The sequence below is a fragment of the Dunckerocampus dactyliophorus genome, chromosome 2 (assembly GCF_027744805.1).
Source record: "Dunckerocampus dactyliophorus isolate RoL2022-P2 chromosome 2, RoL_Ddac_1.1, whole genome shotgun sequence".
Lineage (NCBI taxonomy): Eukaryota > Metazoa > Chordata > Actinopteri > Syngnathiformes > Syngnathidae > Dunckerocampus > Dunckerocampus dactyliophorus.
This window is the reverse complement of record NC_072820.1, coordinates 47,712,145-47,737,768: the sequence shown is the minus strand read 5'-3', so window position 1 is coordinate 47,737,768 and position 25,624 is coordinate 47,712,145. Positions and strand designations below refer to the sequence as shown.

Below are 25,624 nucleotides of genomic sequence, written 5' to 3'. Positions count from 1 at the left end.
AGTCATTTGGAAAGCTTAAGAGATCAGTAACTGACCCCGGGAATGTCTAGGGTGCTTATAAATGACCAAAAATACCCTCTAAGATGGAATGGACGTAGTCTTGCTGTGAAAACACAATTAGACAAAGTGTAGTTTTCCTTTGCGCGCGCGCGCGCGCACACACACACACACACACACACACACACACACACACAGCAGGGATGTCACTGACGTCCGGCCCATTAACAAAGCCTACTAAAAAAGACTTCCCTGGCCTTCCTCTCTCGTTCGACCCTCCTCCGGCGCTAAAACGTGACGCACATGAGCTGCGTGGCGAGTCACGTGATGACCTTAGCGTTGATCCGGAAGTGGGTGGAAGGGGAGGGGGTCCATGACATTACTGAGAAGCTTGGAGAGAACGGCAGTTGTGCAGCTGCTCAGCTTCAAAGTGAGGCAACTGGAACGAAGATGGAGTCCATTGTAGCGCTAAATATTACATTAAGCGTAGCAAAGGAACACAATCCCCTCAAGATGGTGGTTTTTACAGGAAGTGTATTTGGAAAAAAATGATTTAATTGACTTATGTGACACTGGTGGTCTGTTTGTTGTTGTGATTCACCACAGTGGATGAAAACATGCTTTCATACGGATTTAGATCAAAACCCAACCCCTTTAGGGAGGCTATCCAGTTTGTGTAGCAGCAAAACCAACACAGCCCCCTCACATTCATCGCCACCGCTACCGCACCAGTGGAAGGTGTCCTCATGTTGCGACATTTTGTTATTACGGCGCACTCAAATAAATTATTAACGTTGTAAAAAAAGAAAAAGAATTACACACGTGCGCACGGTGGAAGAATACGCAGTCGACGACAGTGTTCTTTATAGCTAACTTTCCCCCTCCTTTGCATCTCTCAAGTGGAAGGCAGGCAGACTCTTATGACGGCAGTCAAAGAAAAGGAAAGTGAAATTAGACTTTGTAAAATGCGCAGAGAGCGGAGTGGCCGCATCAATGCAGGTCCAAGCTGCTCAATTGCTTGTTGGAGTGTGAAAAGATGTGCTCCTATGAAATGGACAGTGATAACTAAAGAGTGTAGTGCATATAAAAGTAGGATTTTATTACTGTTTCATTGAATTCTTACATTTGATTATTAAAGGGGATGTCGCTCTTCATATATACTTCATGTGGGAATGACTTGTGTACAGTTTATTTTTTGCGGTCATTTTATTTGTTTTCATCTTCCTTCATTTTACTTCTGGAAAACTACTTTTATTCTGACAAACCGGAAGTGTCCTGCTACGCTGCTGCTTGTCTCGACGCTGGTGTGAAGCGAAGCATCCAGCTCGACTGCATTCCTCCTCTGTCTCGACAGCCTGAACGAGACACGGGAAGGAAGGAAGAAAGGAAGGAAGACAAGAAAACTCGAACCATCTCCCACCACTTTTCAGTTGGATATTTTTATAAACCCAGAGTGGACTCACACGGAGACCGGTGACCAAATATGGCCGCGACTAAATAAGCATGTCGGGGACTGGTTGGTGGACTTTTGGACCTTAGAGCAGCGTTAAACAACAAAAAACGTCTATTTTGTCTCCGGGCTTCCGTGGTGAACGTCCACTAAAAGACGAGAAGCTTCGGTGAAACAACCTTCAAGCTTTCCACGGTGGATGTTTTCTGTGTGGTGTTGTTTTAATAACAAGATGGCTGATGACAGCTAGCCCTAACAAGGACAGCAGCAAAGAGAGCTAGGGGAGCGACATCCCCTTTAATAAATCTCCCCGGCGTGTATATTTTTGTATTTTAAGCCGAATATCACTGCTTTTGAGGTAGCACTAGCAACAATAATGCCTTTGGTGGCGGCTAGCTAGGCTTGCGGGGAAAGTGCGTGTTAACGCGTACCTGTGCCGAGGCTACAAAATGGTGAGGTGAGTCTCCTTCCATGATTTGAATCGAGATAAGGAAGTGGATCAAATATGTTGTTGGCTGAAGGCGGCGGCGAGACTATGCCAACAAGCTGGACACCCAAAGTAGGGATTTAAATTTGGAAAAAATAAATCATCTTCTAGGTGGTGGTGGGGGAGGCTTATTTGATCGATGTGTCGAGGGGGCCGACATTCCTGCGGATCGTTTTAAAAACCCTTTTTGTTTGGCTTAGCCCAGTTAGCTTCATTCCGCCATTAAAGACAGCAGCGATGCAGAGAAACAGTATGATTTGATGATTTGGCGATATAATACGATTAGAAGGCCTTTTGTTGTCGAGTAGAAAGTGCCAGAAAGAGCCGCGGCCTTCTCTCTCTCTCGCTCGCTCGCTCTGTGTGTGTGTGTGTAATATGTATAGATACGTGTGTGTAGATTATTATTATTCAGCTCACGGAAATGGCGTTTTCACGTCAAATTGAAGCCTCCCAGGCGACTGCGTCGTTAATCCGACGTGTGCGAGCTTGTTCTGGGGCTGTGGTGGATTCACGGCGGCTCTAATAACAGAACCGAACCTTCAGTGCGGGTCATATTGTGGTTCTTTTTTGGTTTAAAACGCGGAACATTGAATCAGGTTTCTATATTTGTATGTGTGGTAAATCAGGGTGTGGGCCTGTGTGGTTTACTTCAAGGTCCGAACCGGTCCAGGCTAATAAATAATCGTCATTAAAGAGAGTGACGAGCTGAGCAGATTGTTTCAACTGCCTGCTGCTCATTTGCATATTAGTTCTTTGCTTGTTTAGTTATCTGTGCCTTGTTTGAATTCCAAGGTTTACCTGGAGCTGACAGCAGGCTTGTAGCTTCCTGTAGGCCACACAAACGCACATACACGCACACACAGGCCCTGGAGTGTGTGTCATTGTAGGGAAGCTGCGTTTACAGTCACACTCTGGTCGTTTTACTGGAACATCACGCTGCAGCAATAACGTAACGCAAAGTCAGGGTCTCGTTTGTGAGGGTGGAGACACTTGACGTGATCTTTCAAGACCACGTCGGGTTTGTTTTTCCTTTGCTTCCTCCCAACCCGGGGGAGGGGGTGTCGGGTTTCCCGAGAACAGACGGACCGAAACCCGGAGGAGCCGGTGTATGCCTGCCTGCGCCACCATGGCGTCCGACATGGCCGAGACGTGGAGAAACTGTTTCGAGGAGGAGCTCATCTGCCCCATCTGCCTACACGTCTTCTCTGAGCCCATCCAGCTGCCCTGCAAGCACAACTTCTGCCGGGCTTGCATCAGCGAGGCATGGGCCAAAGACTCCTCTCTGGCCCGCTGCCCCGAGTGCAACCACGCATACACGCAGAAGCCCAACCTGGAAAAGAACCACAAGCTGTCCAACATCGTGGAGAAGTACAACGCCCTCAGCGTGGAGAAGGCCCAGTCGCCGCCGCCGCAGTGCATCCTGTGCCGCCGCGGCCCGCCCCTCCCCGCTGTCAAGGTGTGCCTGCGCTGCAACGCGCCCTGCTGCCAGTCGCACGTGCAGACGCACCTGCAGCAGCCGTGCTCTGCACTCGGGCACCTGCTGGTGGAGGCTGAGGCCGTCAAGGCGTGGACGTGCCCGCAACACGACGAGTACCGACTGTACCACTGCGAGGCGGAGCAGACGGCGGTGTGCCAATACTGCTGTTTTGCACGCTGCCACCCCAGCCACGGGCACGCTGTCGCCGATGTGGAGCTGCGCCGCAACGACATCAGAGTAAGAATGCACACACTCTTGATTGGTGGAGCTGCCGCCATAGTTTGATTGGTTGACACAAAACTACAGTACAGATTTGTCTGATACAAAGTAGGACAGTTGTGAAGGAATCTCTCTCCCCCCCCCCCCCCCACACACACACACACACACACACACACACACACACACGAGAATCCAAAATGTCTTCAGTCATCCTCCAGGAACCAGTAAGTAGAACAGATCACAACCTCCACACCACTAGGTGGCGATATTTCCTTTTCAGTGCCCCATTTGTCGTTGACCCATCATCCAAACAAAGTAGCCAAAGTCCCGTTTTGAGTCGTTTTGAGTCTCTAGCATCATGACTCTAGCATCATGACTCTAGTATCATGACGGCGACACACACATTGCCATGGACGTGGATGTCGACCAACTTTTTACAGTTTACCCATGTCTGTTCAATTATTTAATAAAGCTATGTCTACCTCCACGACACTAGGGGACCATATTCCCATTAATGCTTTTCCAGTTGACCTAACGTAAATCGCATTGTAGGATTCCTTATTTCTGAAAGGAATATTTTCATACTTAGAGCATGTAAAACCTGTTTGACCTTCTAAGCCGTCTTGACATGAAATAACACCCCTATAGTCACCTTAACACTCCTATTACCAAATATAGTAGACATAACAAGAGCAAAATAAGAAACTCAAGGCATAAATAAGACTTGTGCTCTTGTGTGTTGCGATGCTAGGGGTGCAGAGTGGGAGTGGCGGACAGGAAGTGACTTTATGGATCCAGAGTTGAGTTTTAGCTTAGTAGCCCTTGTTAGGGATTATTGTGCCTGTTGTGAGATCATTCAAACCTGCAATAAACGTCTGGCGCTGTGTCTCACCAAACATTACAGTAATATTACTGACACCTAGTGGCCAGTGTAGAATACTACATACCATCACAATGTCTTTGAATGAGTCTTCTTAATGCCTCATATACTGTATGTATTTTAGTTCATTTAGCCTTTTTTATGCTCGGAAATACCTAATTTAAGGAAAAATTAAGTAAAATGTGCATATTTTTGACTAATAACATAGGTTGTATTTATTGCTAAGAAATTCCAAGCGTGATGTGGAGAGGGATTACTGTAGTCCCGTTTCAGTCGGCATGATTCGCTTTTCCTGTAAATCCTGCCCAGTATCATGACTGCGACTCATGGAAGCAGATGTCGGCCATCTTGAGGGAATTTGTCACGTTTAACTGTGATCAATAAGCAACCATGCACTTGACATTGTGTAGCGCATTTTAATGTGGTCACTTTTTAGTGCATCATCCAGCAGTTGTGATTATTCTCAGTCTGTCTCAGTCTGTCGGAATGCCGCACAATGGAATCATGGGGGGAACAATGATGAGGGTCCCTCTATAGGCGGGGGGTTGTGTGTGAGTGTGTGGTTGGGTGGGGGAGTCTTATCTACCCCGCACAGGTGCATCCTCGCGAGGGGATCGCCAGTTGTTCTCCTGCGAGGGATTGTAGTGATTCGTCACTTGATTTTCAAATGACGTCAATGATTTTTAACGCCCCATACTTTTTGTTTAAAAAGGTGTGTAAGGGGGCAAATTAGTCAGAGCGAGGAGGGGGGTCCAGGGGGGGTGAAGGAGGTGATCATGCCTGGCTCATAACATTCACCCAACATCCGCTTCAGGAGTGAACTCTGTACTCCCTGTGGCAATGAGTCAGCTTCACAGGTGAGGGAGGGTGTGGTGGCCAATCTGAACTCTGAAGCCCCCACCTCCCCAAAAAAAAACACAAAAAAAATCCCTTCCATCTTCCTTACATTATTAATCAGCTGGCTGGACGGTAATTAGAGGCTAATGAATTATTTAAGACGCAAGATAAGCTTGAATATTTACATTTGTTAGCTTTCCACAACCATGCAGCGCATATAAACAATGTGATGAATTAGTCATACACATATACAGTATATTCACATACGTACACAATTAGCCAATGAGATGCTGCCATAATGATAAATTGTGCAATAACATGGCAACGTTGATTCAAGTGGTATCAGCCATGTTTGCTTAACACCCCCCCCCCCCCCCCCCCACACACACACACACCTCCAATAGCCCCTCCCATCAAGTTCACCTCAGTGGCTCCACAGCACCCCCAGGCGCGGGCCGACCTTCCCCTCGGCCCCCCGCTCTGGTGTTGGCGCTGATGGAAAAGACACTATGGTGAAATGACAGCTAAAGAGGGGCCCGTCCCTTTTAGCTATGCACCTACCCCAAACCCCCTTTGACCCCCTCCGCCTGCTCCTCCTCTTCTCTCCCCCCCCAACCAAATGTATCCATAGCTGCAACCTCCCTCTGGTAAGCTTCAGCGCCTTCGACCCTGCTGCTTTTTCCTCTCCCCCGCCCTAGCCTCTGCTCGGAGCCCGACTCAATCAATCAGCACAACCAGGTCACAGTCCTTGATGTAACATGGCAACCGTGTGTGTGTGTGTGTCAGTGTGTGTGTGCGCGCGCGCGCAATATCTAGGCCAGTGCTTTCCAGCCATGTGCTGCTGAGAAGTTTGCAGAAGTTCCAGAGCAGCTGATCACACTGTGACCTGATGATAGAATCAGATGTTTGCTAGGAGCGAGCGGGTAATGACGAAGGTGGTGGGTAGTTAAACGCACCCTCTCAATGTTATGTTAGCATGCTCGCGTTCTTCGCGCCGGCGGTGGTAAAAGTGAAATAAATGACAAAGACGGGGCCTGCACGCCGACATTAGCATTTAGCTGCTAGCGCTATCGGGGCTGTGGGCCCTTCTTCACTGCAGTCTGGATCATTGCTTTATTTTTTTGCCAGGCTTCCGTTTGCTGTGCCTGTGTCTTCTGATGTTTTGTTAAACATTAACAACATCAGAGTTGCTCATGAAGTGAAAGTAAATTTAAACTTTGGTAATAATGGAAATGATCTGTTCCAGAGTCAAACTGTTCCCGTCCTACAGCGTTTATTTAAATGCTAAATGTTACGTTAACATTATTTTTGTGGGTTATGCGATTTGAAATTATTTTTGTTAGATATGGAATTTATTTAAAAAAATATATATATTTTTTTAGAGGCATAGGAATAAAATAATGTAACATTTTTGTTAATTTGGCGATTTATTTAAAAACATGTTTTAGAGGGATAGTGATCAAATATTTGAACATTTTTGTGGGTCATGCAATAAAAAAAAAATGGAGGCATTTTTTTTTTTTTTAGAGGCGTGGTGATAAATAACATTTTTATGGGTTATGCAATCTTTAAAAAATGTAGAGGCCCAAATGGCCCCTAAGCCAGAGTTTAGACACTGTTATGAGACTGACTAAAATTCTTTGTTTGGGCTGAAAAACATTCCATCATCACAGTAAAAAGGAAGAAGTGTTGCATTATCTCCCAGCTGCCCCTGCTGTGTGAAAAGACGGCCATGTTTTTCGACAGCAAATAAAGAGGAGGAGAGCTTTTTCCCTGCCTGCTTATGCTCATTCATTTATCAAGTTCCCCCCCCCCCGCCCCCCCCCCACACACACACACACACACACACACACACACTCTTATGCAAACACCAAATAGCTGCTGGTTGCCATGACAGCACACCCCCTCCTCCCCACTGCAGGGATTGTGTGTTGGATGGGGACTAACTAAGCCGACCGGTTCTTAATATCTCCGGCATGGAAGGAGGGGACGGGGGTGGTGATGCAAGCTGAGGTCACCACCTTGCAGACTTTTTTTAAGACCTTTTTGTCTTTTTCTGTCCTCCCAGCAAAGCCTGCTGAGGCAGCAGGAGCGTGTGGAGGAGCGCGTGCAAGAGATCGAGGAGCAGCTTTGCAAGCTGGACTCTGACAAGTGTGTGGTGGAGGTACGTCAAAGAAACTTTCTTTGCAGGCGGGGGCACTAGAATGATATTTGCATTGGCATTGATATTTGCAGGACCGTGTGTGTGAGCTGAAGGAGGACGTGCGCCTGCAGTACCAGCGCATGCACCAGCTCCTGGAGGAGGACCTGGTCCGCACCCTGGAGGCCCTGGAACGGGCCCAGGCTCGCTTCTGCCAGGAGAACGCTGCCCAGGTGCTGGCACTGGGCGAGCAGCGCCACGAGGCCCAGAAGCTGCTGAGCTCCATTAACACGGCCTTCGGTAAGGCGGAGGAGCTGAGCTTCATGAAGAACACCAAGCCCGTCAAGATCCTCACAGACAGGTGCCAGTATCCGGTCCTAGCTTATGAAGTCACCTGCCGGGGTCTCACCTCGTAGTGTTCTCCCACAGGTCTCAGGTGTGCGTGGGAAGCACCCTGCCCCCCTACAAAGTCGGGAATCTCAATGCCAAGCTTTTCCTGTCCGAAATCACCAAACGAGAGAAGAGCTTGAAGAGAACGCTGGAAGGTACAAAGCCACACACTGGTGTTTTAATGCACGGGAGTCCAAACTTTTCCACTGAGGACCTCATACTGAAAAATCCAAGGATGTTTGATGTTTTTTTTTATACATATTAAGAACAGCCTGCATGCCGGCTTTGTGTTAGACCTTTATTTATTACCGTGAAACCTGTCAGTCATTATGTCTATGTCCAACAACTCACAAGTGTCAGTCTAGTTCTGATAATTAAAAATTGCCTGCTTACGTTGACGTAAAAAAATTTGAGACCCAAATGGGTCATTTCTCAAGATGCTCGATGTTTGCTTTCTTACCGATATTTCCAATACCGATATCAGTGGCAGCTCCACTGAACACGTTATGCTGCTTCTACTGAATGCAACACTGTTATTTGCACAAGATAACTGTAATATGCAATACAAGTTATAGAAAAAAGTGCCAAAAATCTGCATGTGACTCTCGAGTGATTCCTCCCAAGGCATAATGTTGGATTATAAGTATTGAATGGAGACCACTTTCTTCCCCGCTCGTATTACCATGTTCCTCATGACAGGTTGAACTTGAGTTTTCACATCGTTTCCTGTTTTGTGCTCTTATTTTGGTTTTCTGTTTTCTTTTTGGTGCAATGTGCAGCTGCTTTGCGGTTGCTGGTGTATGCAGTGTGTGCAGCAGACCTGTCTTTACCACCGTGCAAAGAGCAAATCCTAACACCCCAGTCATTGCCAATTGCATGGTTAGTGTTTTCTCACTAGCATACCAATATCTTTGGCAGAAAACCCGATACCGATATGATGCAATATCTCATTTTTATGCCAATAACAGCCTATGAGTTTAGTCGGCCCATATTATCAGACATCCTGAGTCATTTCTATGAAAAAATTGTTCCATTTATGCCGACGTGTGTTGGATAGTTAACATCCCATTATCGCAAAGCAGTGTGCCCCAACGCAACTACTGTCTAGTTACACAGCGACTTCCCGTTTACTACTTCAAAACAAAGGCATAGCACTATTAACCTGGATTCCACACCCAGTTATCCTACCGGATGAAAGATTTGCGCGAATACAAAAGCTTTGTCATTTCACATGCAAGGAAATTAGCACAGCATCTGTTAGATAAGAGTAGTGGTGTCCCACTCCGATATTGACATTGGATATTGGCCCAATATCAGCCAAAAAAAACTCCGATATCAGCACTCCTAATCGTCGACTAAAAGTCCAAAAAAGACATTTTAGCTGAATTCAAAACTTGTCATGCACAGGTTACCTGTGGTGGCACAGAACCAGGAAAGTTTAACACGACCAACCTCCTCACATTTGAAGCAGCGTCACAAAAAAAACAATGAGGATTTTTGCAAGACCACTGCTCCCCAAATATCCACTGCTGTTTGACACATTTGCAAAGGGTGAGAAACTACCACGAGAGGGCTAAAAGTCATTGGCTATAACAGAAACCAGTCGGTGCTGAGTAACGTTTCATTGAGCACCTGGAGCCTCGCCAATTTATGCCTATTATCAAAACAACGATACACTAGCTGCATCAAGAAGTACATGGGTCATTTTCCTCATTCCTGCTGCTGCTGACTGTTTTGTGTTTGACTAATATCACTTGATCAAGCCTTTTCTAAAACTATGTACGATTTGTGCTGATATCAGACCGGTATCGGATGATATTCAAGGCTGCAATATCGGTACTGTGTCGGAAGTGACCCCTAGATAAGAGTATAAAACTTGGTAATGTCGGCGGAATGATGATGATGACTTTCCACACTTCAACGTGGCCAGTGCAGCTTGCCAACTCTTCTTCCCTGTTGGGCTGGCCCTAACTAGCAGGCAATCGCCACTGCCCCCTATAGCCCAACCCCTGAATCACAGCTCAGAAGCATACACAACACTCCCCTTATGGCAATAGCCAATGAAAACACAAAAATCCAAATGGTAGGGGGAAAAAAAACTTTTTTAAAATCTCTTTCTCCAGAAGTACAGGTCCTTCTCACAAAATTAGCATATTGTGATATAAGTGTAGGCTCTCAGTCGTACAGGAGTTGTCCATCGAGGGAAAGGCTTTTAGAGACGTCATCTGTACTTCTGTGAAGAATGTGTCGGACGTTTCGCTCCTCATCCAAAGAGCTTCGTCAGCGAACTAATAAGTGCTGGTAGCCTAGGCCTTAAGTACAGTAAGAGTGGGCGGAATTGATGTGCCAACACCCTCCTCCTATTGGTTCCTTACACTAAGCCTGGGCGGAGTAGTGGTATAATCCTCTCCTGCTATTAGCACCTTCGATAAAAGGGAAGTGTCGCTCCCTGAGTTGGGTATGAACGACACTGATACTGGCTCGTTAGCATCTATTGTTCTGGCTCGGCCCTGGCTCCACCTCATTTGCAAGACTAAGAGCTGTGGGTTTTGGTCTCAGTAACCTGCTGAACACAGGGTCCAAATTAAACCTCAAACCACCATTCCGATTCAATGATGGGTTCTGTTGTTTGACAAAAATAGCTTCCCTTACTCCTCTTTCAAATCATCTGTTTTCTTTGGCCAAAATCTTTACATCGTTGTCCTGAAAAGAGTGATTGGTTGCTTTAAGGTGTAGATGTACTGCTGATTGAGGACCACTCGAATTGTCCCTGCGATGTTGATAAAGCCTTTTTTGGAGCATTTGCTTAGTTTCCCCAATGTAGTGCCATCCACTGTAAAGATGAGGAACGCAAAGAGCACACCAATTCCGCCCACTCTTACTGTACTTAAGGCCTAGGCTACCAGCACTTATTAGTTCGCAAACAAAGCTCTTCGGATCAGGAGCAAAACGTCCGACACCTTCTTCACAGAAGTACAGATGACGTCTCAAGAAGCCTTTCCCTCGATATTGTGATAAAGTTCATTATTTTCTGTAATGTACTGATAAACATTAGACTTTCATATATTTTAGATTCATTACACACAACTGAAGTAGTTCATGCCTTTTATTGTTTTAATATTGATAATTTTGGCAAAAAATTAAAGAAAAAAACAAAAATCCTTATCTCAAAAAATTAGCATATCATGAAAGGTACTCTAAACGAGCTATTAACCTAATCATCTGAATCAACGAATTAACTCTAAATACCTGCAAAAGATTCCTGAGGCTTTTAAAAACTCCAAGCCTGGTTCATTAATCAAAACCGCAATCATGCGTAAGACTGCCGACCTAACTGCTGTCCAGAAGGCCATCACTGACACCCTCAAGCAAGAGGGTAAGACACAAAGACATTTCTGAGCGAATAGGCTGTTCCCAGAGTGCTGTATCAATGCACAATGTGGGAAGGAAAAAGTGTGGCAGAAAATGCTACACAACCAGAAGAGGTGATCGGACCCTGAGGAATATTGTGGAGAAGGCCGATTCCAGACGTTGGGGGACCTGCAGAAGCAGTGGACTGAGTCTGGCGTAGAAACATCCAGAGCCACCGTGCACAGGCGTGTGTAGGAAATGGGCTACAGGTGCCGCATTCCCCAGGTCAAGCCACTTTTGAACCAGAAAGAGCGACAGAAGCGCCTGAACTGGGCTGGTGTTGGTCCACTATGTTTTATCAAGGGCAGGGTCAATGCAAATAGAATCTAAAATATATGAAAGTCTAATGTTTATCAGTACATTACAGAAAATAATGAACTTTATCACAATATACTAATTTTTTTAGAAGGACCTGTATGTGTTAGTGTTGGTTTCGATTGACGCTATGTCGACATCAGTCAGCCAGTCTGAGGCGTGTGGAGATAAGTGGGTATTGTTACTAATCAACATTTCAACATTTTCTCTTTACCTAACGCCTTTTAGCTCCCTTTTGCATTTTTTGTTTCAGTTTTCTTCTTTGATTGTATGTTTAGAAATGTGCTGCGGGACCATTAGAAATTAGCTGCATGCTGCAATGGCCCCTGGGCCGTATTTTGGGCACCCCTGCCCCCTCTGAGCTTTATATTTGAACTGAACTATGTTCTTCTCTTCCCTCAGCTCCCCTCACCCCTCCCTCCACCTTCCTGCAGTCCGTCCCGGCCTACCCGAGCGGCCAGAGCTCCGCCTCTGCAGGCGAGAAACGGAAACATTCCACCGCTTTCCCGGAGGGCGGCGGGAACGTGGGGAAGAACGCCACTCCGGGCTTCAAAGATGCCCCCTCCTCCTCCTCGTCCTCTTCCTCATCGCTAGCGAGCAAGCAACCCTACCTGGGCTCCGCCTCCTCGTCTGCTGGAGAAGGTCAGTCCACCAATCAGCAGGCTCTGGGGCCGTGCGGCCCGCCTCACATCAACGAAGGCAGCGGCGGGAGTGCGGGAAGCGGGAGCAGCTCATTAAGCAGCCACCATTCCGGCGCCGTCTTCAGCTCTTCGCACTTCCCCCCCGGGGGTGGCGGGGGCTCCTCACACTCTTCCCAGCAGGCCGTGCTGCCCCAGTACGGCGGTCGCAAGATCCTGGTGTGCACCATGGATAATTGCTACTGTTCTGGGGTCGCCTCCGTGTCGGGCCACCGCGGACACCCGCCGTACTCGCGCTCAGGCTCCTTCCCATGGGTCAGCGCCCAGGACTACCCGCCGCCCCCCGGTCTGGCCCCTGGGGGGCCGTCCATGCAGGGGCTGGCAGTGAGGGACTGGATAGACGCCTCGCAGTCGCACAGACACGCTGACTTCTATGGGCTCTACGGGCAGCCCTCCACAAAGCACTATGTCACCAGTTAACACAGTCGTCACTCGCGCGCGCGCGCGCGCACACACACAAACACAAACATAGATAACACACATTCAAAAAACAATGGACTCCTATTAAGCCGTTATAGCCTACACACGTTTAAACTAATGTACACACACACACACGTCTTCAACATATATACACATTCGGGGGCAGGGTCGATGTGTTTTTCTTTTTTTCTTTTCACTAAGTCTTGTACGAAGTGTGTTATGTACGTTTTAAGCAAACAAAAAAACTTCTATAGATCCCAACGCGTTCCCTCCCGCACTGCTTGGCATTTTACGCGTTAAAAGCAAGGAGGGAGTGAGATTGGGGGGGGCGGGGCCAAAGTGGGTCAATGTATTTTTATTTATAGCGCTTGGGAGATGAAAAGGGACTTTCATGGCAAAATCCTCCATGCCCCCTCCAAGGAAAGGGACAAAAAGCAGACCCCCCCAAGTTTAGCGTCTCCAGCTGTACCGAGGTGCGTTGCCTTAAGTTGTCATGACGTCATCCTTTATTTGACCGTGTCGTCACCTCGTGTCATTTCTCAGAATCAGGGAAGGATGGCTCTTCCACAGGAAACACCCACAATGCGTGTGTGGGAGGGGGAGGGAGAACTGGACGCTTTGGTATCTTTTTTTCCCCTCTCTCTCTCTCTCTCTCTCTCTCTCTCTCCATGTTTCCCAAAATCTTCTGAACAGACAATTTTTTTCCCCCGTTAATTTGACATACGTTCATGTTTTTTGCTACATGTTTTTCCCCCCACGCTCGTCTTCAGAGACTCATGGACGGTAAAAGTGACAAAGACGAGAGCAGCAGCAGACAGACCAAACCAATCAAGCGTCGCCAAGAGGAGCGGACGATGCTGTTAATGTACTTCCTTCAGGGCAACGATGTCACTTCCTCTCAATAAGCACACGAGCTCTTGGCTTCCCGTTTGCAGCTGTAAGCGTGCAAAGGAAGAGATTTTTTTAAGCACTCGGAAGAATAGGATTTTAAAAAAACTGTATGCAGTTTTAAAAAGAAAAAAGGTGGTAGTTTTTTTTTTCATGACTATTTGTAAAAGACTGGACTGCAAGCAATGGTGGCCATTCTAAATAGAAGCCATTAATGAAGTCGACTTAAAAAAAAAAAGGACAAAAAAACAACTTGAAAGTATCTTTTTTTGTAAATATTTTGTGAAATGGAAAAATGACAGACGTGATTTTGGAGGGGAATTCCAAATAAAATTTAAACGGGCCCCGCTGTCAACTTTACTGCCTGATGGTTTTTATTCTGGGAAGTAGTGCTGTATGTGCGATACCACTGATTTGATGCTGAGTAAAATTCAGCTCAAACTGGTATCAGCGATACCGATACTTTTGTGCAAACACATCTAATGTATAAATTTTGCAAAGTAGTTTGTTTCTTATTATAGCATTAAGAATACAAGACATACAAGGCACGGTGGTCTAGTGCTTAGCACGTTGGCCAATACAGGAACAGCCTGAAGATCTGGGTTCGATTCTCTCTTGGGCATTTCTGTGGGGAGTTTGCATGTTCTCCCCGTGTGCGCATGGGTTTTCTCCGGGTACTCCGGATTCCTCCCACATTCCCAAAAACATGCAGGTGAGGTTAATTGGTGACTCTAAATTGTCCATAGGTATGAATGTGAGTGTGAATGGTTGGCGACCAGTCCATGGTGTACCCCGCCTGTCGCCCGAAGTCAGCTGGGATAGGCTCCAGCATGCCCCCGCGACCCTCATGAGGATGAAGCGGTATAGAAAATGGATGGATGGAGATTTAATGAATTAAATGATTTTTTTCATTTATTTAAAACCTTATAGATAATATGCAACAACAGAAAAACAGAACCACCAAAATGAAAATGGTATTTTAAACAAAAGAAAAAAATCAAACTTTAAATATTAAGAACTACTAAGAATAATCACAATTCAGACATGGTTCCGTTTACGATTGGTCATTCTTTCAACAGACAAACGTTTCAAACTACCTCAAGTGACTGAAATATCGCAAGGATCGATGTTACAGCATGAAGAGCTGGTATCTGAAGTACCGTTATTTCAGTATCGAGCTGCACATCACTGCTTGAAAGAAGCTAACGGAATCGTAAGTGTTTGTGTTTTTGTGCTCCACGTGTTTGCTGCGTTTTACATCGTGTAATGGTAAGTACTGTATAGATACAAGGTCTCTTTTAGATTAGGAAATTCCGCCTCTGCAAACATAATGATGCTCCATTTTGAGTTACACCGTAAGAGAGCTATTTCTGTTACAATGAAACCTCAGTGTGTTTTTTCAGTTAACGTCACGAATTTACGCCAAAATCTTGCCTTTGTCGACATCCATTTTACAGTATGTACATATTGTCGTGTTATTAATACACTGCGTGCGTCCAACTGTGTTCTTATATTTGTTTTAATCACAAAATGTCCTTAGCTTGTAACGGAGAAGCTGGCTTGCTAACAACCTGAAGTCAGCTACGTTGCCGTCAATGATGTCATTAGCGTTACTTCCTGTTTCTGTATAGCTAGTTTTATATGCCGTTGTAAATGACGAATGAAAAGGATAAATGAACATTTAAGGTTATTTTTTACTGTCATTGAAGACTAGTGATGGCTATTTTTTAGAGCGTCGGCTCCTCAGCTTTTGTTGCCTTAATTTATTACGAAATTATGTGTATTGTGTAAAACACTAATGTCGAAAATACATGATATCAAATGTTTATTTCAATGGATTGATTTAAAATCAATGAACAGCTACAAAATTATAATGTACAGTGTTACCTCGCTCTATTGCTTTGCTTTTGCGGATTCGCGGTTTTGCGGATTTTTGGGGGGCTTTTTTTTCAATTACAACATATGAACGCTGTTACAAGCAGTATCTGGCCTTTTAAGAATAATTGCATTGTGGGAACTTGAGTGTATCTCTCTTTGTCTGGACCGCCCATTGTTTTCTGCGTCCTGATTGGCTGTAGACCATTGTCAATCTCCTTGGTGCCGCCCTCCTGGTGTCTCCTGTGTCATAGCCACTGATCTGTACTAATAAATCTGGATAGGCCATTGGTCAATGACTTGTGAAGCCACGCGGCCGCCATATTACCACTCACAAGAAACACTTGTCGACAATGACTTATGAGAGAACTTGTGAGTTGTTAAGTCTGTTAGTTTGTTACCCACTCACACTAAATGCAAGGTTAGTCCTCAGACTAACCTCGCACAACAGGTGTGCTTGAGCTTAGTCATAAGGACTCGGGTATGATCATTTAAAAAAATTCTGTCGATATCATACCATACCTGAGTCATAACGGCTTTACATAGGGGGCTGTGGGGGACATGTAAACAAACAACCGCGACTAGACTACTAAATAATTTGCGGTTGCTTGCAAATATAAAAAAAATAGTTTTTTTTGTTGTTTACCCGAATTTCAAATGAACCCCCATATGGAGACAATGTTTATATATTATTACATTTTATATTACATATTATTCCTGTGGTTTTTGTTCAAATATATTTCTATATCAGAAAAGAGGTTATTTCTATTTCATAACACAAACAAAAAAATCAGAAAAATGTTAAATGATTTTAAAACATGTCCAAAGTCACTCTCTTTTATGATTCATATTTTGTACAGACGAGAGCAAAGTGAATTGTATGAAAGTAAGAAAAAACAGTAAAGGATCATGACCATGGATTTGTAGTTAAAATGAAAATCTCTTTCTAGAGGAGTAAAACTATCATTGCTATAGGGGAGTGCTGAGTCAGGGTGCAGAGTAGAATTTTGTCCCAAAGGCAATGAGAATTGGAAGGGTAAAAGTACATTTAATATAGCCAAAAGATAGAGAATAACGTATCAAATGGTTTTTAAGGGACGAAGGTTGCGTTACTTGAAGGAATGGGAGAATCTCCCCGCTTTTTAATGTAAAATATAGATGTTCTGCGAGCCTCTTCATCTGCTTTGTACACTATGTACGCTGTGCCAATGTAATCTACTACGTACGAGATGTGAGTGGTAAGATGGCCTCTCTGTGGCTTCAGCGGCTTGCACGGGCGCGTGCAACGTATGAGCTATCTAGATTTATTAGTACAGATCAGTGGTCATAGCTAGCTTTCTTGCTTGCTTGCTAGCCTGTAAATTAATCTTCAGTTCGAAGGAGGAGTACTGCAACAATATATTTTAATAAGGATACAGAAACGCTACAGTACAGCAGAACGGCACCAGAACAAAAAGGCACGGCCACAGGGGTGAAATACGAGTAAGTGATAATTTCTTGAGTCCGACCTGTTGGTTGATCAGTAAAATTCAAACGTAGGTTTGAACTTTTTTGAGAGTGTTTGAACAAGAGAGACATTTGAGAAAATGTTATTGCCTGTCTGAGAAAAGTGTATAAAGTGTATGGTGAGGGGGTTTACAGCCTTAAAATCTATATAATAATTGTAAAAAACTTAAGTTGGCTACTTTGCGGATTTCACTTATTGCGGGCTATTTTGGGAACCTATCCCGCGCGATAAACGAGGGAAACCTGGAATGTTACATTATAAAATACAAAAACAAACACCCATCTCAATAGAAAAATTAGGGCAAAATAGGTCAGATCTCTTCATGCCAATTTCTCACGAATGAATCGTCTCGAAGAGCACCACAGCGTGTTTAACCTCGCCCCTCCCCCAGCTCATCTTGAATAATGACATTCGCCTTTAACAGAAAAAAGCTTCTGTCGCCTGCTCTTCGAGGTGATTCGTTCGCGACCGACACATCACGATTGAAGACGTGATTTATGACGTGAGTGTCCCCAACATGGACCCCATCTTCATGTTTTGTCAAGAGTTTTTTCCTCAATTCATTTCCATCTTCTTTATGAAAATGCTGGCACTTGAAACTTTCTTTGGCTCTGTTTTGGGTTACTGAGATGAGAAACACAATAACTCGTGGCAAAACAGGAAGATGGCGGTGGTTGATCTCACTGCCACGTTGCGTCTTAGGGAACACTCACATCAAGCTTCAATGAAGGCAAAAGTAACCTTAAATATTCATTTATCCATTTAATTCCTCATTTCTATGTATTTATAACGATAACTGTAAAACTAAAAACAGGTTTTATGCGAACATTTTTGGCTGTCTGGCATGGATTAATAGGATGGGGGGAAGAAGTCAGACCTTCTGGAATGAATGAATGAATGAATGAATGAATGAATGAATGATGTTAACCAAGGTTCCACTGTACTTTAGCTACTTTAGTACACAAGGGACAAAATATAATATGACATTATTTTTTTTTTGTCTACTTAATAATTTTTGTCATTTTTATGGCCTTTAGTAAAGACCAGTTATCTCTTACCTTATTTAATTTTATAATTTTTTTGCCTGTATTCATTTCTACCTCATCATTTTTGCATTATTTAAATATTTTTATTGCCTTTACTGGAAAACAGGAAAACATTTGTTTCTTTTATTTTTTAAAAAATTTTATTGCCTTTACTGAAATCCAATCATTTATTTTACCTTCTTATTCTTCATTATTCTATTGTGGATTTTAAAATATTTGTGTTGCCTTTACTCAAACCCAATTATTTTTACCTTTTAAATGTGTGTAAAATAATTACATGCATATATATTTATATATGTTTATTATACATAGCATATTTTTTACAGCATGTGATTTTTCTGTCGGTGACTCACTATCGCCCCGTGTGGCGTAAAGTGGTATAACAAGGCCATCTCAATCACGCGGCTCAATTTCTATTTTCCAGTCATTTATTTTGTAGTCTTCCTACGACTTATAAACAACATTGCCCCGTCCTGACAGATAATTACATCACCTTTGATGGCTTGCATCGATATCCCAATTAAAATGAGTGCACTGGATGTGCTTTCAAACACACCTTTTAACAAAAAAAAAACCTTCATTTTTGGTCCCACCTATGTCCCCACCCAGAAACATATGCGGCACACACACAATTTTTTCCCACTCTCCTGACATTCTCCCACGCATGTGCACACAGCTGTTGTGCAGCTGCTTGATGCAACGGAGGACGTGCAGATAATATGGTCGCCGCCCACCTCTCAAGTTTGTATTGTCAACCTGACAGCCGTAAAGGAAATGATTGTGGGTGGGGTAGGACAATGGGTGATTGACTTGGTCAGCCTGTTTGTTGTCTCATGTGAAGGGGAGCAAGGCAACACAGTGCTCTCTGTTGCCCCTTGAGGCGAAGAGTAGTATTACAGCCACATACATTTTTATTCTAAATGATTTATTTAATAGTAATGGATTGAGTTTTTTTCTAACATGCAGCAGTTTTTAAAGTTTACTGTTACAGTACGTAACAATTGGAGGTGTCCCCCATACCTTGAAAAATTGATTTCTTTCTGCATATTTTGAGAAATTTTCTTTTTACTCTGTCTCTCACTGTCGGAACCAAAAGGAAATCAATTTGTTCTGCTTTTGACATAACTCATGTTAGCTTAGCATAAAAATAGCATGAAAAATGACAGCAAAGAGCTGTGATGTTTTGGACTAAATGAAATGAGGAAATGACTTTTTGCTCAAAACTACCCATTAGCTAAGCTTCCAGCAGCTGCATCTCATCAAGTGAGTTTGTGCTGCAACACGTAAGGCAGCGTAAATAACGTTTAGTTCTACTTCTCACAGCACTTGGATCAGCATTTAGCATGTTGATGAGTGCGTGAGGACGACACAAAGAGAATCTTTGTGAGAGAAAGATGAGGCGGATGAACGGCCCTTCCTACACTCTAGTCTACATTTGACCTGCATAATGCGAAACAAAGCACCGCCGTGGATATGATGCATTTTTTGTGTGCCTTTCCTCGCTTCTAGTGAACCCGAGGCCCGGCAGCTGTCGCCCACAGAGACCTCTTGACACGGGGGCTGCCGCTGACACCTGCTCCCACGCACCGTTGAGCATTAAAACTCTGCAAACGTTCCGTTCTGCTTGGGTTTTTATTCACATACGGTACCTTCAATTCTGGACAGATGACTATGGAGAATATCAAAAGGAAATGCTGTCAGTCCCCCCCCCCAAAAAAAAGCATTAACCTTAAGATATGCAAACATTCCAGACTCCAAAATGTGCATCACTGTCACAATGAAAGCACAGCAGGCTCACGCTATTTACAGTGGATTAAAAATGCCATTCTTCTAATTCATAATTTATACATAACATGTACAGTATGACTGTTAAGGGGGGGGTATGTGTGAAAGCGCTCTACCATAAATAACACACTTACAAAAATATACCTCACTTCAAGCAGAGCCTTTTTTTTTTTTTTAAACGACACACTTTGACCTCATAGTGGGATTCCAAAGACAGTTAGTGCTGCTGGTATGTTAGAAGGGTCCATGATGGTGATGGCGTGACGAAAACTAGCGTAAAAAACACCCGGGAGATGCAGCCGTTAGCTTAAAAACTCTGTGTTGAATTAGTAGTATGTGTGTGTACATTCACAAGTGTATCCCATTGTATTAAGGCTCAGGAGGGTGCGTCTGTGTGTGTCTATGTTGTCATGTGCTGCTGCTGCTGCTGTTCCACTAAAAAAAACAAAACAAAAAAAACTACTTTTTCTTGGAGTTGACGCTCTTGCACACCCAGTTCATGCCCTCCTGCAAGGAGAGGGAAGACAATGACCAATAGTATAGTATAGCACGTAACGTAGCCGGATGAGTAGTAGGCAGTACCTGGATGCCCTCACCGGTGAGGGCGGAGCAGGACTGTATCTGCCAGATGCGGTCGCGGATGGTGTGCAGGTTGAGGCCCTCAGCGATCTCGGCGGCGGGGGCGGCCGTCAGCAGGTCCTGCTTGTTGGCGAAGATGAGCACCGGGACGCCGCTCAGCTTCTGCTCGTCCAATAACTCGGCCAGCTCCTGGAAACACATCATCAGCGATCCTTTTCCTCATCAATTAATCAAATTGTTTGTGTGTGTGTGTGTGTGTGTGTGTGTGTGTGTGTGTGTGTGCGTGTGTACAACTTGTTGAGGCTGAGAATGAACAGCACCTCTGCTGGTGGCAACCAAGTACTGCACTCTATTCGGCCCACAATTGCTTCAAGAGGAATGAAAAGCCATTTCACACAATTTATCAGTCAAGTACTTGGTTTTCATGCCCAAGACCCAGTCAGGAAGTGACATGGGATGGTGATAGATTTATTGATCACCAATCACGTGCATATTTTCCTGACTTTTTGATCATTCTTTTAGCAAAACCGGGGCGGATGTTAACCGAGGCACAACTGTACATTCATGTCAATGTTTTTGCAGCTTGTCGTTCCAACTCCATATGGTAGACGGCATCGTAACTCAGCTTCTTAACACACCTCACCACTTTGTCTCTCTATTTAGCTAGTATTCAGACTTCTCTAGATTGCCTTATTTAATTTTTTTTTTTTTTTAAAGTAGCCGTTTTTTTTTTGGTCTTATTAGACATTTTTGGAGACTCAAACGTGAAAGAACGTTCGATGAGCAGCGGGTCCTGCTGTGGGCCTCCCTCCCAATCTAAGGCCATGTCCACACAAACACAGATATTTTCAAAAACGAACATTTCCCCCCACTACGGTGTTAGAAAAAAATGAAAATGTTCACATAAAAACACATTCACCAACCGTCCTGCGCATTTTGGTCAATCAGAAGCCCGAAAAAGCAACCACTACTGAACTTGGTTGAGCATTGTAAAACATTTTTGCATCAATATTGTGAGATTAATTCATTTATTTTCTATGCCACTTGTCCTCACTAGGGTGGCAGGGGTATGCTGGAGCCTATCTTAGCTGACTTTTGGCAAGAGGCAGGGTACACCCTGGACTGGTTGCTAGCCAATCACAGAATATTGTGAGATATTAGATGAAATATTTTCATATAAAACCTGTCTACAACAGACATCATTACAGCCCTGTAGACATGAAATAACACCCCTATAGTCACCTTTACACTCCTATTATCCAACATAGTACACATAACAGAAAATAAGACATAATATAGACTCACACATGTTAGTATTGGGAGAGTTCTTTGTTGTTCCTCTTTTGACTTCTGGTTTCTGTATAGTACTTCCTGAGGTGGCTGTTGTCTTAACCAATGAAACATTACGGACACCAGTGTAGAATACGACAGATCCTCCCAACGTCTGAATGAGTCTTCTGAATGCTTTATACTTGTATTTTACTCCTTTTAGCCATTTTTATGCTTGAAAATGCTCAATTTAGGCAAAAAACCCCCATAGAATTTGCTTAAAGGTGCTTACTTTTGGACTAATGATAGGCCGTAATTTGGCATGACCATGGATTTGGCAACAGCATGATATATTAATAGTTTAAAAAAAAAAAAACGTGATCGAGGGAAGTGTGTGTGTGTGTGTGTGTGTGTACAACTTGTTGAGGCTGAGAATGAACATCACCTCTGCTGGTGGCAACCAAGTACTGCACTCTATTTGGCCCAATTTGGAAATTTGAATTGCCAAGTGGCGAGGGATTACTGCACAATGACGTGTTGACAATCTTTAAAATCAGCACAAACATGGAGAGCAGGAAACATCACGTATGTTTTTTTAATTGCCCGTGCGCGTTAAGGTGCACTTATGTGCGTCTACTGCAGCACGGAATGACACCAGCATCTGTAAAAGTTAAGAACTTTGTGTTCTGTTGCTAAATAAGCTTGAAAAACATGAGCTAATGTCAAACATTTGTTGTGACACAAAACAAAGCTCAGTTTTACCCATCCACACACAAACAATGAAGTCTGAAGCCACTTTTAAGGACAAAAACCTACGCAGTAAAAAATAGGCACTTTTAAAACTACCCGTACTACCAGTCTTGCTTGTGACATTTAAAAAAAAACACACACACACACACACAAAAAAGAAGCAACAGAAAAAGTTTGTAGTTCTAAACATATTTGTTTTGCATTTCAAGTTTTTGCTCACTTTTTGTCTAACTATGCAAATTACACGACAACGTCGAACCTGATTTATTCATTGTTCAGCAATCAGGTAGGTGCACATTGTCTTGGCTTTTTGGTGCATCATTCAGTAATGTCTTTTGCGGTCTTGGTCAGTACGTTATGTCAGGGATGGCCAAAGTCCAACCACGGGCATCATTTACAGCCCGCGGCGTTTTTTTTATTGGCACATTCTAAAACTGAGACCAGAAAATGAAAAAAAAACAACAGCAAATATTGGGGGAAAAAGAGCAGTAATTTTACAAAAATAAAGATGAAATAGTAAGAGGAAAAGAAAAAAGTAATATTAATATTAAATATTAAAGACTAAAATATGTCATTTCAGAAAAAGTTGTGATATTTTGAGAAACAAACAAAACAAAGAAAGTTGTAATTTTTGGAAAATTAGGCTGGCGAAAAGTTATTATTTTTCCAGTAATAAAGTCAAAATATAAGGAGAATGAAGACATAATGTTTAAAAAATGTAAGAGAAGAAAGTTGCAAGATTTGTGAAAAAATAAAAAAAGCAAAAAAGTGTCACATAAGGCGTAAAAGTTCCTACTAAAAATATGCTTGGTCACCGAACACAAAACTGAGATGCATGCGATTTTTTTTATTGAAATATAAAAAACGTCTTTGGATTTCTACATGGGTTTTGCATTTTCTGCTGCATCTTTTGATTTTTTTCAGCATGCGACCCTCCGTAAACACCCCTGCTTTGTGTGTAATGTCACTGTGATGGCAAGATGTGATGCATTTCAGAACGTTTGGGTCTTGAAAAAATCTTACTGACTACTATTGTATGTTTCTGGCGTTAATGTTGCTATTTTAGTGTGTAACAAACAAGGAAGCCATAAAAGTAGTGTTTTTGTGGGGCGTGGCTCCATGTGGGCATGTTTTGTCACGTTGATGATATGTGAAAAATGCCGTTCCAACAACTCATGGGGTCGACTTACCTGACCCGTCTCCTCAAACCTCTTCCTGTCGGCGCTGTCAATGACGTAAATCTGCAATCAAACAGAGAAAAAAATCAGTTACGTTAAGCATGTTACGGTTCGCACACCACTTACGAGCATGTCAGTGTTTTCAAAGTAGTTCCTCCAGTACGGCCTGATCTTCCTCTGGCCCCCGATGTCCCAAACATTGAGCTTGAAGCCCTGAGACTGGACACTCTTGATGTTGAACCCCTTGAGGAGAGCACATGCAAAGTATGTGTGTCAACCACATGAACCCGCTATACACCCCCGGCCGGGTCGCCTTCTTCCTGTTGCACCTGGGTGGGGGTGATGTGGCTGATGTCCTCGGAGGCCAGCTGCTTGAGCAGGGTGGTCTTGCCGCCATTGTCCAGCCCGAGCAGCAGTATCCGTACCTCCTGGTCCGGTGTGCTTTTCAGCTTGCGGAGGATTGACAGCAATCCCTGCACACGCACACAAAAAAAAACATGTCACAGCACTGTTTTTTTATTCAGGGCTGCCATTGTTGCTCAGTCCATCCATCCATCCATCCATCCATCCATCCATCCATCCAACCAACCAACCATGCATCCATCCTTGCATGCATGCATGCATGCAGCATATTTAATTCACTCTTACGCACACATCTAGTCGATTAGTAATGGCTGACATTCCATTTGCCCTCAATGTAATTTATTCAATGTATTTATTTATGTCTTTAAGATAAGTTCTAAGAGGTGATGGCTCGAATAACGGCAACGCGAGCTAGCTAAGCTAAACTAAGCTAAGCTAAGCTAATCTACCCTGACAACGGAACCCAACAAGAAGGCAGCTCGGTTTTCTTAAACAAACGCCAGGCTTTGCGTTAGCAGCACCTGGGAATGAAATGTACATCGTTTCTCTTCAGAGCACCGATAGTTAGCTTAGATTAGCTGCTTTGTATGAGGGTGAATGGCAAAAAAAAGAAAAAAAGACTCACCATCTTGTTGTCTTGTGTCGTGAAGACGCCAGCCACGGAGGGTTACTAAGGGCGATTACGTCATACGCACAGTCACGCACGCAGAGGAGGGGGAGGAGGGGAGGAGTATTTATTTTTAGCAGCTAATTTATAAGTTCATTGTTTTGTTCTTTTTTACGATTGGCTTTACATTTGAATCACAGTCCATTTATTTATGTAAATAAGATGTTGTAATATTGAACTAATTGTATTTATATGAGTTGTTATTATTATTTACTGATATATGATTTATATAAAATTTTAAAATGTATTTTTATTTGTATAAGTCCTCTATCAACTGTTACACATTTTCATTTTTTATTTTCCTATTAGAAAATGGTAACAGTTAAACACAGGAAGTTAACAAACTACAGTCATTCCCTCACAATATTGCGGCTGGATTATCTCGTCCTTTCAAAAATGTATTCATTAATAAATTATTGCTGTTTCGTCGTTTGCTATGGCGTATTATTAGTCAAGCAATACTGAAAGGCAAATATACATGTAGTATTCTGGCCACTAGGCATCAGTAATGTTCCTGTCATGCCCCCATTGGGGGACAGAAGTGTATTCAGTATATTTGTATCATGTGTACAGTAAATACATTGGAGGCTAACTAGTTAGCTCGCTAGTTTGCTAATGGTTAAAACCATGGCTGTCTCTTGTGTCCCTGCAGCGATCCCGTAGCCTGCACATTACAATTGAGCAATGTGGTGTAAACAAATAATAATAGGAGCGTAAAATGACTACAGGGGTATTAGTTCATGTCTACAGGGCTCTAATAATGGTAAAAACCTTCTTTAGAAGGTAGAAAAGAGGTTTTCGATGTTCTAATTGTGAAAATATGCAATTTATTAATATTGAATCCTTTTTCACAGAAATTCACTGATCTGTAACCAATTAACCGTGATCAACAAGGGATGACTAGATCCCTAATTGCTGAAATATGGAGAAAAGGTAGGATTAAATCAACTGCACTGCTTTCCGTAGGTGTTGAATTGTGCAAGAGTAAACGTAATA

General features: G+C 43.5%; 2 protein-coding genes across 3 annotated transcripts; one reads left to right on the top strand and one right to left on the bottom strand.

Annotated features, from left to right (window-relative positions):
- The first annotated feature begins 1,275 nt into the window (after nucleotides 1-1,275).
- trim8b (tripartite motif containing 8b) lies at nucleotides 1,276-20,001 on the top strand. 2 transcript variants are annotated; one of them, XM_054759133.1, is made up of 6 exons: nucleotides 1,276-3,648; nucleotides 7,416-7,511; nucleotides 7,583-7,848; nucleotides 7,917-8,032; nucleotides 8,657-8,756; nucleotides 12,006-12,631. In XM_054759133.1, the coding sequence occupies exons 1-6, from the start codon at nucleotides 3,043-3,045 to the stop codon at nucleotides 12,475-12,477; spliced, it is 1,656 nt and encodes a 551-aa protein (XP_054615108.1). In that variant the 5' UTR covers nucleotides 1,276-3,042; the 3' UTR covers nucleotides 12,478-12,631. The 2 variants fall into 2 exon arrangements, with proteins under 2 accessions (XP_054615108.1, XP_054615100.1); XM_054759125.1 differs by lacking the exon at nucleotides 8,657-8,756 and having other exon boundaries at nucleotides 12,006-20,001.
- arl3b (ADP ribosylation factor like GTPase 3b) lies at nucleotides 18,082-24,648 on the bottom strand. The gene is made up of 6 exons (XM_054759170.1): nucleotides 24,587-24,648; nucleotides 23,928-24,071; nucleotides 23,725-23,841; nucleotides 23,611-23,661; nucleotides 20,405-20,590; nucleotides 18,082-20,329 (listed from the first exon to the last, which is right to left on the bottom strand). Exons 1-6 carry the CDS (start codon nucleotides 24,587-24,589, stop codon nucleotides 20,282-20,284), a joined length of 549 nt encoding a protein of 182 aa, XP_054615145.1. The 5' UTR covers nucleotides 24,590-24,648; the 3' UTR covers nucleotides 18,082-20,281.
- Nucleotides 24,649-25,624: the final 976 nt, after the last annotated feature.

What these genes read in the sequence shown, in the direction of transcription:
- trim8b (XM_054759125.1), top strand. Translation starts at nt 3,043, where the DNA reads ATGCCTGCCTGCGCCACCATGGCGTCCGACATGGCCGAGACGTGGAGA. An exon ending in CTGACAAGTGTGTGGTGGAG is followed by an intron (nt 7,512 to 7,582) that starts GTACGTCAAAGA and finishes TGATATTTGCAG; the next exon opens with GACCGTGTGTGTGAGCTGAA. An exon ending in CTTGAAGAGAACGCTGGAAG is followed by an intron (nt 8,033 to 12,005) that starts GTACAAAGCCAC and finishes CTCTTCCCTCAG; the next exon opens with CTCCCCTCACCCCTCCCTCC.
- arl3b (XM_054759170.1), bottom strand. An exon ending in GGTTTGAGGAGACGGGTCAG is followed by an intron (nt 20,591 to 23,610) that starts GTAAGTCGACCC and finishes ATGTGTTTCCAG; the next exon opens with GAGCTGGCCGAGTTATTGGA. An exon ending in TCACCGGTGAGGGCATCCAG is followed by an intron (nt 20,330 to 20,404) that starts GTACTGCCTACT and finishes CTCTCCTTGCAG; the next exon opens with GAGGGCATGAACTGGGTGTG.